The sequence below is a fragment of the Nematolebias whitei genome, chromosome 3 (assembly GCF_014905685.2).
Source record: "Nematolebias whitei isolate Nwh7 chromosome 3, NemWhi1, whole genome shotgun sequence".
Classification (NCBI taxonomy): domain Eukaryota; kingdom Metazoa; phylum Chordata; class Actinopteri; order Cyprinodontiformes; family Rivulidae; genus Nematolebias; species Nematolebias whitei.
Window position 1 is genome coordinate 5524492 of NC_056500.1, and position 18575 is coordinate 5543066.

At 38.9% G+C, this 18575-nt stretch overlaps 1 protein-coding gene across 1 annotated transcript in view; it reads right to left on the minus strand.

The window, feature by feature from the left end:
• gmds (GDP-mannose 4,6-dehydratase) overlaps nucleotides 1-18575 on the minus strand; it is a 320644-nt gene that overhangs the window by 123282 nt on the left and 178787 nt on the right. Inside the window, exons 8-9 of the mRNA XM_037697811.1 lie at nucleotides 4653-4771; nucleotides 4285-4381 (exon numbers count right to left, since the gene is read on the minus strand). Coding sequence (XP_037553739.1) covers nucleotides 4285-4381; nucleotides 4653-4771 — 216 coding nt within the window. The remainder of the gene's footprint in view (nucleotides 1-4284; nucleotides 4382-4652; nucleotides 4772-18575) is intronic.

Here is an 18575-nt window from a genome sequence, read left to right on the forward strand (position 1 = left end):
TATATATATATATACCACTATATGTGTGTATATATATATATATACCACTATATATATAAATATATATATATATATATATACACAAACCGGATTCCAAAAAAGTTGGGACACTAAACAAATTGTGAATAAAAACTGAATGCAATGATGTGGTGATGGCAAATGTCAATATTTTATTCGTAATGTAACATAGATGACAGATCAAAAGTTTAATCAGAGTAAATGTAACATTTTAAAGGAAAAATATGTTGATTCAAAAGTTCACAGTGTCAACAAATCCCAAAAAAGTTGGGACAAGTAGCAATAAGTGGCTGGAAAAAGGAAACTGAGCAAATAATGAACAGCTGGAAGACCAATTAACACTAATTAGGTCAATTGACAACATGATTGGGTATAAAAAGAGCTTCTCAGAGTGTCAGTGTCTCTCAGAAGCCAAGATGGTAAGAGGATCACCAATTCCACCATTGTTGCACAGAAAGATAGTGCAGCAATACCACAATGGTGTTACCCAGCGTAAAATAGCAAAGACTTTTAAGTTATCATCATCAACCGTGCATAACATCATCAAAAGATTCAGAGAATCTGGAACAATCACTGTGCATAAGGGTCAAGGCCGTAAAACTCTACTGGATGCTCTTGATCTCCGGGCCCTTAAACGTCACTGCACCTCAAACAGGAATGCCACTGACAAGGAAATAACAGAATGGGCTCAGGAATACTTCCAGAAAGCATTGTCAGTGAACACAATCCACCGTGCCATCCGTCGTTGCCAGCTGAAACTCTACAGTGCAAAGAGGAAGCCATTTCAAAGCAAGCTCCACAAGCTCAGACGTTTGCACTGGGCCAGGGATCATTTAAAATGGAGTGTGGCAAAATGGAAGACTGTTCTGTGGTCAGATGAGTCACGATTTGAAGTTCTTTATGGAACACTGGGACGCCATGTCATCCGGACCAGAGAGGACAAGGATAGCCCAAGTTGTTATTAATGCTCCGTTCAGAAGCCTGCATCACTGATGGTATGGGGTTGCATGAGCGCTTGTGACATGGGCAGCTTGCATGTCTGGAAAGGCACCATTAATGCAGAGAACTATGTTCAGGTTCTAGAACAACATATGCTCCCATCTAGACGTCATCTCTTTCAGGGAAGACCCTGCATTTTTCAACACGATAATACCAGACCATATTCTGCAGCAATCACAACATCATGGCTACGTAGGAGAAGGATCCGGGTACTGAAATGGCCAGCCTGCAGTCCAGATCTTTCACCTATAGAGAACATTTGGCGCATCATAAAGAGGAAGGTGCGACAAAGAAGGCCCAAAACGATTGAACAGTTAGAGGCCTGTATTAGACATGAATGGGAGAGCATTCCTATTTCTAAACTTGAGAAACTGGTCTCCTCTGTCCCCAGACGTCTGTTGAGTGTTGGAAGAAGAAGGGGGGATGCCACACAGTGGTAAAAATGGACTTGTCCCAACTTTTTGGGGATTTGTTGACGCCATGAAATTTGGAAACAACAGATTTTTCCCTTAAAATGATACATTCTCTCAGTTTAAACTTTTGATCTGTGATTTGTGTTCTATTCTAAATAAAATATTAGATGTTGGCACCTCCACATCTTTGCATTCAGTTTTTATTCACAATTAATTTAGTGTCCCAACTTTTTTTGAATCCGGTTTGTATATATATATATATACATACATATATATATATATATATACACACATATATACATATATATATATATATATATATATATATACACATATATACATACACACATATATATATATATACACATATATACATACATATATATATATATATATATACACATATATACATACATATATATACATATATATACACATATATACACACACATATATACATATATATACACATATATACACACACATATATATACATATATATACATAAATATACACATATATACACACACATATATATACACATATATATATATATGTATATATATATATATATGCATGTATATGTGTATATATGTATGTATATGTGTATATATATGTATGTATATGTGTATATATATATATGTATATATGTATGTATATGTATATATATATATATATGTATGTATATGTGTATATATATATATGTATGTATATGTATATATGTATATATATATGTATGTATATGTATATATGTATATATATGTATGTATATGTATATATGTATACATATATATATATATATGTATATGTATATATATATGTATGTATATGTATATATGTATATATATATGTATGTATATGTATATATATATATATATATATATATATATATGTATATGTATATATGAGTTGTAAAACCTTCCCACACCTTTGCAATATTCTAAACAATGTTTCTAAACTCTAAACGCTCTAACAGAGCACAAAATGAAATTATTTCAGCTCTGTTCTCAGCCACTTGCAAGCATTCTTGGCCATGCCAACTTCCTCGCTCTGCACGGAGAACAGCTGATCAGCTGTAGCAGGAAGCTTATCCTGCAGTATGGGCTGCACAAAGGTGCAGCAGGTGCTAAAACAAATTTAAAACAATTCATTTTAAATAAAAATTCCATGCCGATCGTGCGGCTCATCCATCAATCAGCCAATTGTGTGTCATGTCCAATCTTATTCTGAAAAACCGCAATAGAGCGTGTCCGCGAAAAACGAACCGCGAAGTAGTGAGGGACTACTACAGAATATATAAAATTTGAGGTAACTTGTGGCTCCTTGGACTGATAGTCTCTTGGATGAAGGACGAAACGTTTCAACAAAAACAATCCATCCAGAGGATCTGACTTAACTTTGTTGGATTTTTTAACCTGGATTATTGAGCATGAACTTTGATTTTCAGGTTTGTTTGACGGAATATCGGCACCTATTCCAGACAGGAAACATCCAACATTAGTCTTAAAGAGGTGGGTTGGCTTGTTTCCAGCAGTTTAAAAGCATACAATAGGCAGCCCGAGGCTGTCAACTGCACCCTTTATAGCTGATAAGTGTATAGTCTCAGACACAATGACCGGCAATCTGATACATGCAGAAAAAACAGCAACATGCATGTTAAGGTCAAGTATATAAACCAGGAAACATTCACTGTGCTACGTGATGAATTATACAGAACTGACGTTTTAGAGCAATCTCTTTCTGCAGCACGGACTATGACAATGGCTCCCTGATAATACATGCAACAATCACATAAAAGCTTTAGAAAAGGTTAATATCATTGCAGAACTACAATTATGAATCCAATATTTTATCAAATTAAATTACAAACTTAGAGATTTTGCTGCAGGAAAGAAATCAAAGAAAAAAGTTCATTACAGGTCATATTCAAGGCAAAACAAAATATACTGTACAATAACTCTGCATGTGAAAAGCCAAGACATTGACTGTCCATCTGGACTTAATTTCAGGAAAAAACGAGTAGGTGTTCAGAAAATCAAGGGAGGAATCAGTTTACAAGATATACCACCTTGCAGGACATTCTTTGACAAATAATTACAAGAGCTAATGTGAGGTTCTGGAAATAGAAAACGTGATTTGTACACTTCCCCTAAAGGGAAACTCAAGAACTTTTTCAAAGTTTTTGAGTGATTTTTCAAATGTCACTTTAGCATAATAATAAATACAAAGCAGGTAAACAGTGTGTACATACCATGACAATGATACTAAATTTGGGTTTAATTTATAAGGTGGGAGAGAACTAAAAGGAAAATATAACAAAGTTGGAAATGTGCACTTTAAAGTTAACTTTAAGTTCTTTATTTATTGTGCTAAAATAAAACAAATCAAGAAAACTATTTCAAATGTTGGTTTGTGGGACCGTAGAGCAGACATGGAGGTAGTAGTATCATGGTGTGGGGCTGTTTTGCAGCCTCCTCAGTTTATGTAATAAAACAATCCCGAATATTAATCTGCTTTGCTTTTGTAAAACTGATGAATTGTTAACGGCTATCTGACTACGACGGAAGAAGTCTTTCGGATAAAAGACGAAAGGTTCCTACAATTTTTTTGTCTTGTGAACCCGTCCAGAGGACCTGACTTAACTTTTTAGATTTTTCTACCTGGATTATTGGAAATGCATGAGGGTATGTTAAAGGTTATGCTTAGCTGGAGCTTAAATGAACGAAGTATAATATATTTACATAAAATCTTCATGTTTGGGTCTCATTCATGCAAAATTATAAAATAAGTCCCAAACGTTTAGGTATAATTGTCATTGAAAACCCAAACAGGGTGAAAGTGAAACTGGACTTACCACTTCAGTGGGACGAAAGAATTTAGGGTCCACCTTCACGTGTACCACCCCCGTCTCTTTGCAACGACCAATCTCCTGTTCATCTTTTCCCTCCCACCTGAAGAGACAAATTTAGCAGAAGCTCCACATTTTCAGCCTTCCTGCTCAATTTTTACAGTTTATGTCGACAAAAAAACACGTCGGATTTGTTTTTAAGGCAAAGTCAACATTTTCCAAGACAAGAGGGAAGAAAATGGTTTTCGTGTTCAAATCTGTGATAGTGAGAGCAGGAGGTGTAAGAAAAAAGCAAATATCAATCTCTCCGAGGCGACGGATTAATCTAGGGCATCACTCAAACTGACGAGTTCTGTGTTTATGTGTCCACTCACACAATAGTCTTTCCCACGTGTTTGAAAGCCTTCTCCACAAACTCCCTCACACTGTGCACCTCCCCTGTGGCGATGACGAAATCCTCCGGCTCCTCCTGTTGCAGCATCAGCCACATAGCCTGCAAGAGACGGAGACAGAGGGGTCAAACCACGGAGGGATCACGCAGACAGTTTGCTGCTCCACTCTGGACTCTGCCCACCTCGGTCCTGACAGACAGGAAGTGAACCTACGACCTCAGAGCGGGGCACTCGCTCGTACCTCTGTCCTGACGTCACAGCGAGGCCTCATGGGACGCATATTGTGGGAACGGAGGACAGAGTGCTCCCACAGGCCCACTGAACTGCTGCTGCCACACACAAAAATGCACACGTGGCCATGAAAGCACATGCACGCAGGCAGATTTGCACAAGTGAAATGGTCAAACAGCTTTAAGAAGCACTTTAAGACAAAAAGAGTGCCGTTTCTTACAACAGCACATACCGCTTTAGTTTGTTTTACTACCTTACAGACGCTAGTGAAAGCTAATTGATCTAGCATTATTTTAAACAGGGTGTCTGTGTGTCATTCATGATGAAATGCATCCAGCAGATGAGAACTGCTGACCTCTGACACGTCCAGCGTGATCGGAAGAAATGCACCAGGGCTTTAGAAACAGACAGATGCTAAAGTCCCCAAAATCAAAGGCGGAGACCAAAACAGAACCAGACAAGGCCCATTTTTTTTGTTGGCTTTCTATTAGTTTATATTATAATTATATTTTATTTGCTTTGATTCTGTGTGTTAATTTTAGTTCTTTAGGTTTTACTTCACATTTTATAGATTATAAATGTTTGCAAAACACAAAATAGCTAACACTCAGTCAGTTTTACAAATATTGAGCTATAATTTGGTGTGGTATAGCTGAGACAACCCCAACATATACTGTATGCTGAGCACTAACTGAACATGCACAATCTCTATTATTTTGCAGGTGACGTGTGTTCCTTGAAGCAAGGCTACTTTAATTTTTATTTTATTTTATTTATAGTATTACAATTTTAACTTATCACCCAAGTTTTTATACAAAACGGTGAGTACAAAACCTAAACACACTTGTAAAACTGATTTTTCTTTCACTGTTCTACTTTGGTTAAACGGTCTACAGGTCAAGAAGTGCCAAACATGTAAAACAACGCCTGAATCCAGGATGTGTTGAGTTCAACTTCTGGAAAATTCAAACAATTTGTGATTTTTACCTCTTTTTTTGTTTTATTGTTATCTGCATACAAACAAGAAAATGTATTCCAGCACCAGAAACGTAATGACCACTGGGTCACATCAGTTTTTCTAACTGACAGTTTGGGTGTTGTGAATGGTTGTTTCATATTTCACGGCGATGAGAAGCAAAGTTCAGACATCCCACCCTAAAAACGTGTCAGTAGACTGACGGATCTCATGGCTCCTGACGTGTGTGGAACCTCACGTGCGTAGTGACACAGCAGCAACAACCGTAATGGTAATACTGGGTCAGCATATGGCACGCTAACACACTCAAGCCGTGATGGAATAAACTTCCTCAGGGAGTCACAGTCTTCCTATCTCAGAACCGTTAAGGGTCATCGAGCTGTTTGGTGCTGATGACTCCCCTGAGCCTGACCTCTGACCTCTCACCCTGTGGCCCCTGATGAACAAAACAGATTCTCACACTGCATCACAATCCAATGATGGCACCTAAATATTTGATTGACAGGGGGCTGAGCCAATCGTGGCACTTTCCACGACCATCTGAATCTGTAACTACTCCAGAGTTGTACGAAGCTCAAGCTGACAGGGAAAATGTAATCAATTAAACAAATGTGTGAGACGTTACAGCCAACTAATGATTTATGCATCAGGTAATGTTAATAAACAACGAATATTATGAAGAAGAAAAATGTGACTTCAGCCTAATTTGAACCATTTATTCCTCACAAGCTTCAGACAAACCAGGAGCTATAACTATGAGCCTTGTTTTGAAAAGGTCTAAAAGCAGAAAGCTCTATGATCCAAGCACAAACAATATTTAAGTCGCATCACTCCAATAACAGCAACAGTACTTTTCAAACACAGCAAAATTCTGCATATCTGATGTTTGTATTAGATCATATTTAATCACAACATAAGCCGCCTGTCACCTTTCATGTCAGAGTTTCAGAATAAGACTTTTCATGTTGAGAAACAACGGAGCTGTATTAGTTTTGGTTAAACCTTGAAAATGAAGTAATTCTCAATCTCATGCAATAGTGGAATATGACTCTCTCAGCTACTACCACACCAACTTCCAACTCAATATGTGTAAAATTGAAAGAGCTACAGTAGTCCCTCATTTATCAAGGGAGGGTCCATACCCTGAAGCCCTGCGATAAGTGAAAAACTACAAAGTAGGAATACAAGTAGTAAGTAGTAGTTTATCTATATGTCATATATATATATATATAAGTGCTACAGTAGTCCCTCGCTACTTCGCGGTTCGACTTTTGCGGACTTGCTGTATTGCGGTTTGTGAACGTACAGTACATAATATACAAAAATAAAGTGTACATGAACTGTATATACAGCGAACAGGTGGAAGAGACCTTGGAGAGGTGGAGGTATGCACTTCAAAGAAGAGAAACAAAAGTCAGCCATAGTAAGACAGAGTCCATGTGTGTGAATGAGAGGGAGGAGGTGGAACAGTGAGTTCAGGCAGGATGGAGTGGATGGAGAAACATTTCAGGAGTGATTTGTGACTAAAGGGTTACAGCAAAGGTCAAAAGAAAAGTTTACGACAAAGTGTTCAGAGTGTTCATATGTACATGAACCTAACACTCGCAATAAACGAGAGACTACTGTAACAAGAAAAAAAAAAGGTTTGCATTTTTATTAACATGACATTCACATTTAAGTTGTCTATTTAAGCATTCCAAGTTTGAAAGGAACAAGCATTCATTGCATAAAAATAACTAATAAAACGTGTTTTCTTTCCTTTAATTTTTTATTTTTTTAAACACTCATTTTTAGGCTATTCCCATGTATGTTTGGCCAAAATGATAAAACCTCAGTAGGCAGACGCACAGTTTGATTTTTTTTTAAATTTTATTTCAACCATACACAACATTACCACAGCGTCTAATTTTTTAAAATTCATTATTTATTAGACAACAAAGAAATCGCAAAATATTGCTCAAAGATTCATACATTTTCCTATAGCCAAACAATAACTTAGATAGGTGCGGAACAGAAATCATGTGTAAAAAGTTAGAAAACAGATGTTGATCCAGCCCGAGAGTTGAATTTCTCTCTTTTCAAACGTTTCAGTTTCTCCGTGTTCAGTGAGAACAGAATTAATTATTACTGGAAATGCTAAAACAGCAAACAGGGACTTTTACGCAGTAATTCTGTTTTGATCCTCTGACTGCTGATTATTTGAACTTGTAATGAAGTAAGCCCACGCTGATGAATATGTAGCCCGCAGTAAATTGGACGGCCGTGATGATGGGAGCCGGGAACGCGGCTCAGCTTCTCCTGCAGCCAGAGAAAATGTTTACGGCAGGAGCTGAGTGATACGGCCTCTGCTGATTTTTAACCAGGAAATGTAATAAATGAAATGTTGTGTATTTTTATTGTAGTGAGGAATAAAGCAAAGTGAAATATTTGGAGAATAGTTTATTCATCAGCCTACTGGGCGATAACAGAAAAGCTGTGATAGTTTGTATTTTAGACTCCTGTTCTTCACCTCATCCTGCTTTTTTATAACCCCCCCTTCCATTCTTGGGGTCTCCCAGGATTGCGTTGCTTCATTAGCTATCTGATAAACAGCTCAGAGGTTCAGCCCCTCACAGCGACCCTGCACCTTCCTGTTCACATGGTCCACCATGTGGTCCACCACCATCCCACACTCGAGTGCAGCTCAGAGACGGACCCAGCCGACCACCGCAAACCTCTTTACCCGAGTTATTTTCTGACATACACGAGGGAAAACCCAAAAAGCAGGGTTCATACGCTGGACTGGGCTCCACAAGTACAGAAACACATGGACGGTGGAGACGTTTTGAAAGTTGGGTTTAAAGTTCTTGTTGCCGCATTTGTCAGCTTGACCTTCAAAACCAGAAAAATCACATCCAAACAAGATCTGATGACAAGTGAGTGAAAGAGCAAACCTGTTCAAACTCATTTTAGCTTGTTAAAAGTGCAATGTCATATGGACTTCAATAAATAAATAATAAAATGGAAAGACAGAATATAACAGGTTATTTGTTTCCAAAGCTATGCTTAAATTACAAGCAGATATAATTTGTTTTCGGCAATAAATAAGAAACTACTTGAAATAAACAGGATTTTAAAAGAACAAGATTCATAAGAAAACCTGACAAACCATCATTTATAAACAATGAAGAAATAAAATAACATAAACGCGACCCAAAACCCTCAAAAATACAGTCATTTTGAACTCACAGGGTAACTGACATATTATCTTTGTTTATTGTGTATTTTTAAAATAAATTACATAAATTGCAGCTTAAAGAGAAACTAAGGTCTTGTCCACACAGAAACACAGTTTTTTAAACATTTTTTAAAGTATCTTTGTTAACAGAGCACCATTTTTAAAAATGTTTAGAACCACAAAACAAGCCATAAATGCTGCACTACCTATGCCTTGCCTGTGTGTGGCGCTGCACTGTTGCAAAAAACAAAACAAAAACAGGAAACAAGGTGTGGAGCATGCACACAAAGCCTACAAACTGTAAACACAAGAAGAAGACACCCTCGGGGTCGTAGCATATAGTAGAGGCGGGGCTATGACATCATCGTTTTCAAACTTTTTTTTGGTGGCCACATGAAAGTAAAAAGAAGGTGTTTCAGGATAGTTTTCACGCTGCAACTCGTTTTCAAATATTCTGTTTTGTGGCTCCTAAATCACAGTTTTATGTTCATGGTCAAACATTTCTCAGAACAACGACGGGACGGACAACAAAATGCTGTAAAAGTAAGCGGTTATTTGGTTATTTGTGAAATAGGAAAGTAAGAAGAATTGGAATAAAACTAAAATTTAGAGAAGCTGAAACTCTTAGAAGTAAAGATGGGCAGAGGTTCAATCGTCTAAAAACAAAACAGTCTAAAAAAATGTAAAAGAGTTTAGAATATAGTTTCTCAAGTAAAAATAATATAAAAAGGACTAGGACTAGCAGATGTTTCTATTTGAAGACTGAAAAAAAAAGTATGTTATGACAAAAAATTTGACAAACTGATTCAGCAGTTTGAAGAATTGGCCGCGGTGGCAGGCACTTTTTTTTTTTCCTTCTTTTAAATGTTATTAAATTTAATTCTTGCCATGTGCTCCTGTCACAGGGAGCAGACAGCACAAGCAAAGGTTGCAGGGAAAACTTCTGGTACAAATCATGCCAGCTGACTGAAAATACACTTTCGAGGGTCAAAAAGTGTTTTCTCATCACTTTAATTCCCCGAGCCAGACAAGACTCAAACCACTGCTTAAGAAAAATGACTTATCTAGACCTGCCTGCTGTGCAGCCAGCTGACCCTCAGTCCTCCCTCTCTCCCTTAACCTTCCCAGGACTGGCAGCTCCTCCAGTCGTCTCTCTTGCTGCTTGACTCCAGCTGACATGTGGAATTGTTCACAGTAAACACTTAATAGAGCTTCCATTAGGGCTGCAGAAAGCCATCAGCCCCAATCAGGGCCTGTTAATGCCACTAACCCCAAGGTTTCACACACAGGTATCCACATCTGTCTCAACCTCACATGCAAAACATAAAACAAAACAGCCCTACCTGGGCTGTGGTTTATTTAATTCACTGCACAAATAGAAAAAGAGCTTTAAAGCCAATTCTAAACAAGCTTCGAGTGGGTTAGCCGCGTCAAATGGGAAACCACTTGAAACCATCCAAGTGTTTGTAAACGCAGCTTTAACACCACTCGAAATAAACCGTTGTTTGACTGCGCTGCTTCGCGTCTTCTCAGCTGCAGAGCTCTGGCTTTTCCAGATCATTTGTAGCTTCAGACATTCTCAGCTCTGTTCCACAGCGTGCTCGCTCAGCTGCCAGAAAAATAAGAGGAAAAAAATGTTCTTATTTTGCTCTGGGACCAGAGCCGTGTCTGCTACCATTCAAGGAGCAGACGGAGCTCCAGTCTGCCAGTCTTACCACTGATAATGAGATTAATGACCTGCACTTACGGCTGTGATAAAAGACATTCATGTGGATAGCTTGTGCTTTAGCAGGAAAAATAAAGCACAGCACCACATTTAAACTTGTTCTCAGTTAAGCACGTCATGAGTTGGTGTTATCAGCTGCTCTTTTAGGGAACACATCCATCAAGGGTCACTACTTCCCGGATACTCCATCGTCTACAGTCATCTCACACTGGGATTAGGCAAATAGTATTGAAATTACAATTTCAGAACAACCTGGGGCTCCAAACCAGACTGATCCCTGATAACCTCTTACCACTGTAGACGTTTACATGGGACTACATTCAAATAAAACTTCCGTATTTTCCAAAACAAATCTCAGTCTTGACTCTGGTCACCTGGTTTTGTAGCCGACGTGTCTATAAAAGTAGACGCTATAGACTCACAGAATGTGATTAGAGCTGCACAATATTAGAAAACCAATCAGCTGCATATTAATGTTGAATACGACAGAAGTTCTGACATTCTGGGGGCATTTAGAGGAGTGGGGCTTCGTCTGATTGCCAAACTGCAGTTTGCTCAAGCTCATTGCAAATATGAAATCAAACAAAAAAAATATTTTGACCAGCAGTTTGAATGCGTTTACATCAGTAACTTTTCAGATGTATTTACCGTATATGCAATTCTGAAATAAGGGTATGATGTAAATGTATCACTTTTATCTACATACTGATAATTTACTCGACAAATCAGAGTGTAAATATATACCAATACAACCACGACTTTGCCATAGTTGACCCATTTTCAGTCATTTCATTTGTTTCTGTGGCTAAAAACACAAGTGTAGTTAGCATCTGGTCACATAATTGACAAATTTTAAATTTAAGGACACATTAACCATTGATATGACCAAAAGAATGTACTGACTTTAATCATCTGCAGTACTGGTATTAATAAAGTATTGGAGTACCGGCTTGGAGGAATTTTGGCCCGGTCCTATACAGAACAGCTTCAGCTCTGGGATGTTGGTGGGTTTCCTCACATTAACTGCTCGCTTCAGGTCCTTCCACAACATCTGGATTGGATTAGGGTCAGGACTTTGATTTGGTATGGAAGTTTAGTACCAACACCAGCATCCTCACTAACTTTTATAGGTGCACCATGGAGAGCCTGCTGACAGGCTGCATCACAGGGTGGTATGGGAACTGCACCAGTCAGAAAGCTCTACAGAGGGTGGTGCAAACAGCAGAGGACATCACTGGTAGCTGTCTCCACACCATCCAGGACATCTCCACAGACGATGTCTGCGTAAAGCACGCAGCCTCATTAAGGACCACACCCACCCAGCACAAGGACTCTTCCGTCTACTACCATCAGGCAGACGATACAGGAGTCTGTCATCGCGTACAAAAAGACTAAAGGACAGTTATAATCCACAAGCTGTCAGATTACAGGACATAATAATACTGAACAACTGACAATAACATTGAACTAAGCTACATCTGTGACAACTAATATGTTTATTGCTGCTGCACTATGTGGCTGTATCATACCTTACAATAATTCAATTAATCTAAATGTTACTACCTGTGCAATAACCTGTCACACAACCTGTATAGTGTATGTTATGCGCAATATATCATGTACATTTAAGCTAATATGTGAAATACTTATTTAAACTAATTCATCCTACTTTCACCGTTATATTCTACCATGTTGTTGTTTAGTATATTTCTTTTGGACCTTGTAAATATTATATTTCTTCTTCACATTTTGGTACTTTATTTTGTATCCTTATTGCACGCTTTAGTATTTCTTGTTCGTTTGCCTTTTGGTTTGTAGCGAGTTGAATCGGTTCTTCTCATCCTGAACATTTCATTGTATTGTTGACCTTGTGATAACCTGCGTATGACAAATAAACAACATAACACAACATTAAACACACTGATAGTGTAATACCGATATATTATTAATATACTTTCCTCTAATTGTGATGCTGTATAGGTGTGATAAGCAGTGATCACGTATTTGTAAAGAACTACTGATATCTGAATCAAGTGTGCCAAAGTCTTTGCAGTATTCTTACCTTCAGGGCTATAAGTTTTAATTTCACCTCTACAGTGATATTAATTTACAAATACGAGAGCTGCAGTGCTGGTTTGCAGGGTTGAGTTGCTTCACTTTGCATACCGTGTAACTTCAGCCAGTCAGCTTAGATTCACGTATACATGTGGATATGTCTCATTGGAGAGAAGAGAAAGTGTGAAGTGAGCGAAAAAATTAACACAAAGACTGTGTGTATGTGTTAAACAGCATTCCACAACCGTGCAGGATAATCCCAAATATCAAATTTAGAGACGAACGAACACGTCTGACAGCTGCCTGTGAATCTCAGCACTCAAAGGATCCTTTTGTTCGTTGTGTATCTAACACTCATCACACAAACCTTTTCACACTTTCCCTCCACGATCCTGACAAGTCGGATGATCCCTAAACAGTTCATTACATGATGCTGAACCGCTGCCGACTGAACATTTAGCACAAGAACAAACATTTTGACTATGTTACATCTTGGTTAGACTCTTAAATTAGTTTACCTAATCTTTAATATTAAATTGTGTTTTTATGCGTCAGTACACAACAATCTTACCATTCATTTGGAGGTAATGAATTACTTTAAATGTAAAATATAAGAACAGTTTAAAAAAAGGTTTGACAGTGCAATCATTCGGGTAGATAAATCACAAAAAGGGTTTTTTTGAGGGAAGCGTTTCATTTTTCATCCGAAAGACTTCATCAGTCTGAGGCCTGCCAACCCAGAGCTGTCTTACAATTCTCTCTTTTGCTCTCGACAAAGACGGTCGCTCTTGCCCTCTCTCCCGCTTTTATTGCTCTCTTGTCCTGTCAACCTCAGAGCCCCTGTTTTACACATCTTCCACATCAAAGATTATTATGGATTTGGTCAGCTGGTCCCTCAATGCAATTGATAACTTTTTTTTTCCACGAGACGACAGGGTGCTGGAGAGCCCTCATGCCCTGAAGGGACCCACGCAGCTGGGTATGTCATGGATTCCTGGTGGGAGTGGAAGATGATGTGCCTATCTGTTCTGTCCATGGAGGACGTAGAAGACGTGTACATTATTGGATTTATGATAACAGGGTTTCTGCATTTTTGGAATCGGCAGATACCTTGGATATCGACAAATTAGGAAGATATTGGTAGCAGTTTCGGCCATGGTAAAGCTGCCAGCCTTATGTTAAGGATTAATTGATGCCTTGAGCTCTATGCGTAATGAGTTCAACTGCAAGATGGATGCGATTTCTGAAAATCGTAAGCCATTTGCAGCTCCTGGAACTCGCCGGCATGAAGGTTTCAATCTTGGAGAAAGCTAATCGAGCACGGACTGGAGGAATGTCCATAAATCTGGCTGTTTGGATTCGCCATTGAGTGTACCAGCAGAACTTGAAGACAGACAAAAATCAGAGTCTGGCGGCCCAAACAATTGTTGTTTATCTGAATTTGGCCTCCCCAGTGGCCTTGGATTGGCCAACTTATTTCAAATTGCTCCTGGAGGATACGTAAATTAGAAGCTCTGTCTGCCCCCTCCCCCTCCCGAGAACATCTGTGGTCTTATCAGAATTGTGATGCTGATAGACACTGTACCATCTTATCAGAACTTTGGAACGTTCTGGAATGCCCACGGACTACTCACCACCTTTGTTGTCCCCTATGCATGAATGCATATGTCTTATGTCTATGTTGCTTTTTGTGCTGACGTCGTTTCTGATCTCCCCTTTCCTCATGTTGTCACTTTCCTTATCTAAAAAGGTGGCGCCGCTCAAGTAGCTGCAGTTTAGTCTCCCCATGTACGTCTCTCTTTTGTTAATGCACTTTGGTAACAGTTCCTGCCTTAATATGTGCTACACAAATACATTTGACTTGACTTATAAATAGCACTTCCTTGATGTGCTTCAAGCCAGCCCTCTGTGCAATCCAAAAAACTGGTTTTACACATGCAGGGGATCGTCTATCCAAAACAATCAATCATCATGTACAACAAACAAATGTTTTGGGCCAGATGGCCAACTTGCTACTCACAGAAACAGCCCGAGAACACCTGGCCGAAATGTTTTGAAACACATCAAGGAGGTGCTATTTATTAGACGGATCTGGGTTGGCAGGCCTCAGACTGATGAAGTCTTTCGGATGAAAGACAAAACAAAACTTGTCCATATGACATGATTTAACCCTTTTTTGCAATACAAGAACACTAGTTATGGTTTTATAACCACAATGACATTAACAACTGGTTAAACAAAGAAAACAAATCTTTTTAAATTAAATTATATATATAGATATATTTTTGTTAAGCTAACAAACGATGACTAAACGAAAGCAACGAAATGACATGGCCTAATTTTCCATTGAAAATATTTTTCAAATCAATTTTTCTGCCTAAAATATTTTCATTTCTGGTCTTTCCTTTAATCCCTCATATATTTGTGTTCTAAAACCTATGAGTGTGTTATTAGTGAGTAAAACTTACAAGAAACATGACTCGTTACAGACCACGTTTAAAGGAACCAAACTCGACTAGATTAGAACATAAAGGCCAAACAAGGTAAACGTGGAGCCAACGAGGCCGGATCCTCAACCATTCAATACACATACACACAGTTAGCAACATGCTAATCTAACTTTCCCAGGCTCCACCTCAGGCAGCTCACATCATCCAGATGACTGCGATGGAACTATGACTTTTAGCAGAACATTAACCCCAGTCCCAAAGCTTCCCCCACACCCCCTCCTCTCTTCTCTCCAGTTGCGTTTTGACCAAAAAAGTCAGAGACTGTTGCATTTTTCCTTGTCGGACACTAACGGTCTAGAAGTCGGGTGAAAACCAGGGGAGGCTATATTTATGGTCTGATCTCACCCTGAACACACACAGACTCACACTGCTTCACCATGGTCAGGAATGACGCAGGGCCGACCACGCGTTGGCGTCGTCTGTTTCACCCTGACTGCGTATCTGCAGGCCGGCGTCAAGGAATGATAATGAAGAGGTCAAAACGTCAGACAGATAGATGAGATTTCAGTGGAAAATATTTTACTCTCTAAACAATATTGCTTCCTGGAAGAATACAGAAACACTAAAAAGATTAGTTTTTTTAAATTTACCAGGAATTTTGCTGGATCTAAAAGTTGTTGCGCTTCAATGATGCAACATGTCAAAGCTTTGATGTAAAATGCTCAAAAAACCCTTTCACCTGATCGACGACAGTGAAAACAAGAACAAAATGGAACATGGATTTATTTCTCTGTTCTGTGAGCTGACTCAGAACAGTCTGGATCTATCCAGGGTTCACGTGCGATGCGACTACAAGCTCTCACTTTTTTACTGTTACATTTTCGAAATGTTTCTTGGAAAACGTTGAGCTTAAAAAAAAGTTTCCAGCTTTTTGTCAGCATGTGGAAGCTGCCAGCTGCGGTTTCATTGTGCTGCACAGAATGAACGGTTGAGCTTATTACCTGAATCTGGCAGCTGGAACTCAGTGACTGCAGTTAGAAGTGAACCTCACCAGCGTGAGGTCACATCTTAGTTTGTGAATTGCTATTTTCTGGTGTTACGTTCAGCATTTGGCTGTTGACATCTTGGTTGTCTTAGAACTGGAAGTTGGACAAGTGAAACTGAAGAGACACTTTAAGCCAAAATAGATAAAACAATATCTCTGAGGACTAACATTTATATACATTTAAACTTGTTTAACCAACATAAAATGTAATGTAATGTCCGTTGGTAAAAAAGAAAGAAAGAAAAGATCTTATTGTTCCATATTTTCCCAACAGAGCACTTTGCTCTCAGACTGAAGGTTTACTTGTAGTTCCTAGAGATTCCAAAAGCAGAACAGGAGGAAATTCTTTCAGTTATCGGGCTCCTCTCTTGTGGAACCAAGTTCCAGTTTCTGTCCATGAGGTTGACACCTTGTCTACTTTTAAGATTACACTTAAGTCTTTCCTTTTTGATAAATCCTATAGTCAGGGTCGGCTTGGGTTTCCTGAGCTATCTCTTAGCTACGCACCTATAAGCTAAGACTGCTGGAGGACAAACTGACCACATTTCTTCACTCTTTTTGTTTTTGTAATTATTTATATCTTAACATGTGTTTTTTGTGTTTCTTCCAATAAGGAGTACACCTGCACCTACACATGCACCTGCACCTGCACCTGCACCTACACCTACTGTACACCTGCACCTGCCATTCTGTGTTCGTTTGTTTCTCCTTCCTGCACTTTCAAACCCAGCCGCTCGTCCTGAGCCTGGTTCTGCTGCAGGCTTCTTCCTGTTAAAAGGGAGTTTTTCCTTTCCACTGTTGCCTTTCTGCTTGCTCAGGACGAGAGGCTACGATGAAGTGAAGATTCAACACAATCTGGCTTCTTTAGATAATAACTTTTGTTAATTGGCTTTTATAATGTGTGTGAATGTTTTTGTACAGTGACTTCTGTTGTAAACTGAGTTGAAATTGAATTGAAAAATGTATTGAATGAGTATACAAATTATGTGAAGGTCGTCTTCCTCACATCATTTTTGAAACATATCAAATAAACTTTGTTTAGCAATCTTCTTTTTGTGGGTAACCAACATTTTGATCTAAAAGTGATTAATCTTCATGGTAATGAATCTGTTTATTGTTCTGTAGGCTTTCAAAAGGTGGTTGCACAGACATAACTAGGCCATAAAGTCAACTTATCTTATTATAAGTTTGCTGTTATGGCTCTGTTACTACATCAATTGGTGCCACAAAGATGCATGAGTTAGCTTCAGCCGCCTGTAGCATCTTGGTCCATTCATAAATCAAACTGAGGAGGTCAGAAGGACTCCTGGTTTAAAGAGCTTTGTGAAAATATTTGTTGTTTATCAAAATAAAGCTCTAGTACTCCTGAGACGAGCTGGAGACACTTATGACAAAACAGAGTTTCCAACACGGTTTTGAGACACCCAAAGGACTCAATGACTATTAAAATAAAAAGAAAAATTTGTCACACAAAGATTTTGAATACGTTTCAAACTTAAGTGACAAGACAGATTATGCACTTCTGCAACTCATAGAAGGAAACTATGGGTTCTTGCAAATGTTTTGAGACAATTTGGAGACTGGATATTGTTCACCATCTGGTCTCCAACAGGCACATCGCATTAAAATACTTAAAACTGCAATAACAAGATGAGACTGGAAAATACCAACAAGCTGGTTCAACTAAAGAGAACAAACTGGATATTTAGACTCGTAGCTCCTGAGCATTTTGGCCTTTAAACCAGGAAATAATTGTTTCAGTGGGACCATTTGAATATCCATCCATCCATCCATCCATCCATCCATCCATCCATCCATCCATCCATCCATCCATCATCTTTTAACTGCTTCTTCCTTTTTGGTTCACGGGGGTCACTGGTGCCCATATATTGCAGTCATTGTGCGAGAGGCGGGGGACACCCTGGACAGGTCTCCAGTCCATCAGAGAGACACATGAGACAAACGACCATTCACTCTCTCACTCACACCAAAGTCACTAATCAGCCTAACATGCATGTTTTTGGTCTGTGGGAGGAAACCAGAGTACCCAGAGAAAATCCATGCAGCATGGAGAGAATATGCAAACTCCACCCAGAAAGGTCCCTGGCTTAGATTTGAACCAACGACCTTCTCGCTGAGAGTCGGCAACTCTACCAACTGTGTGGGATTCCTGTTTTCCCTCTGTCTGTTTGTGTCTGTTTGTCA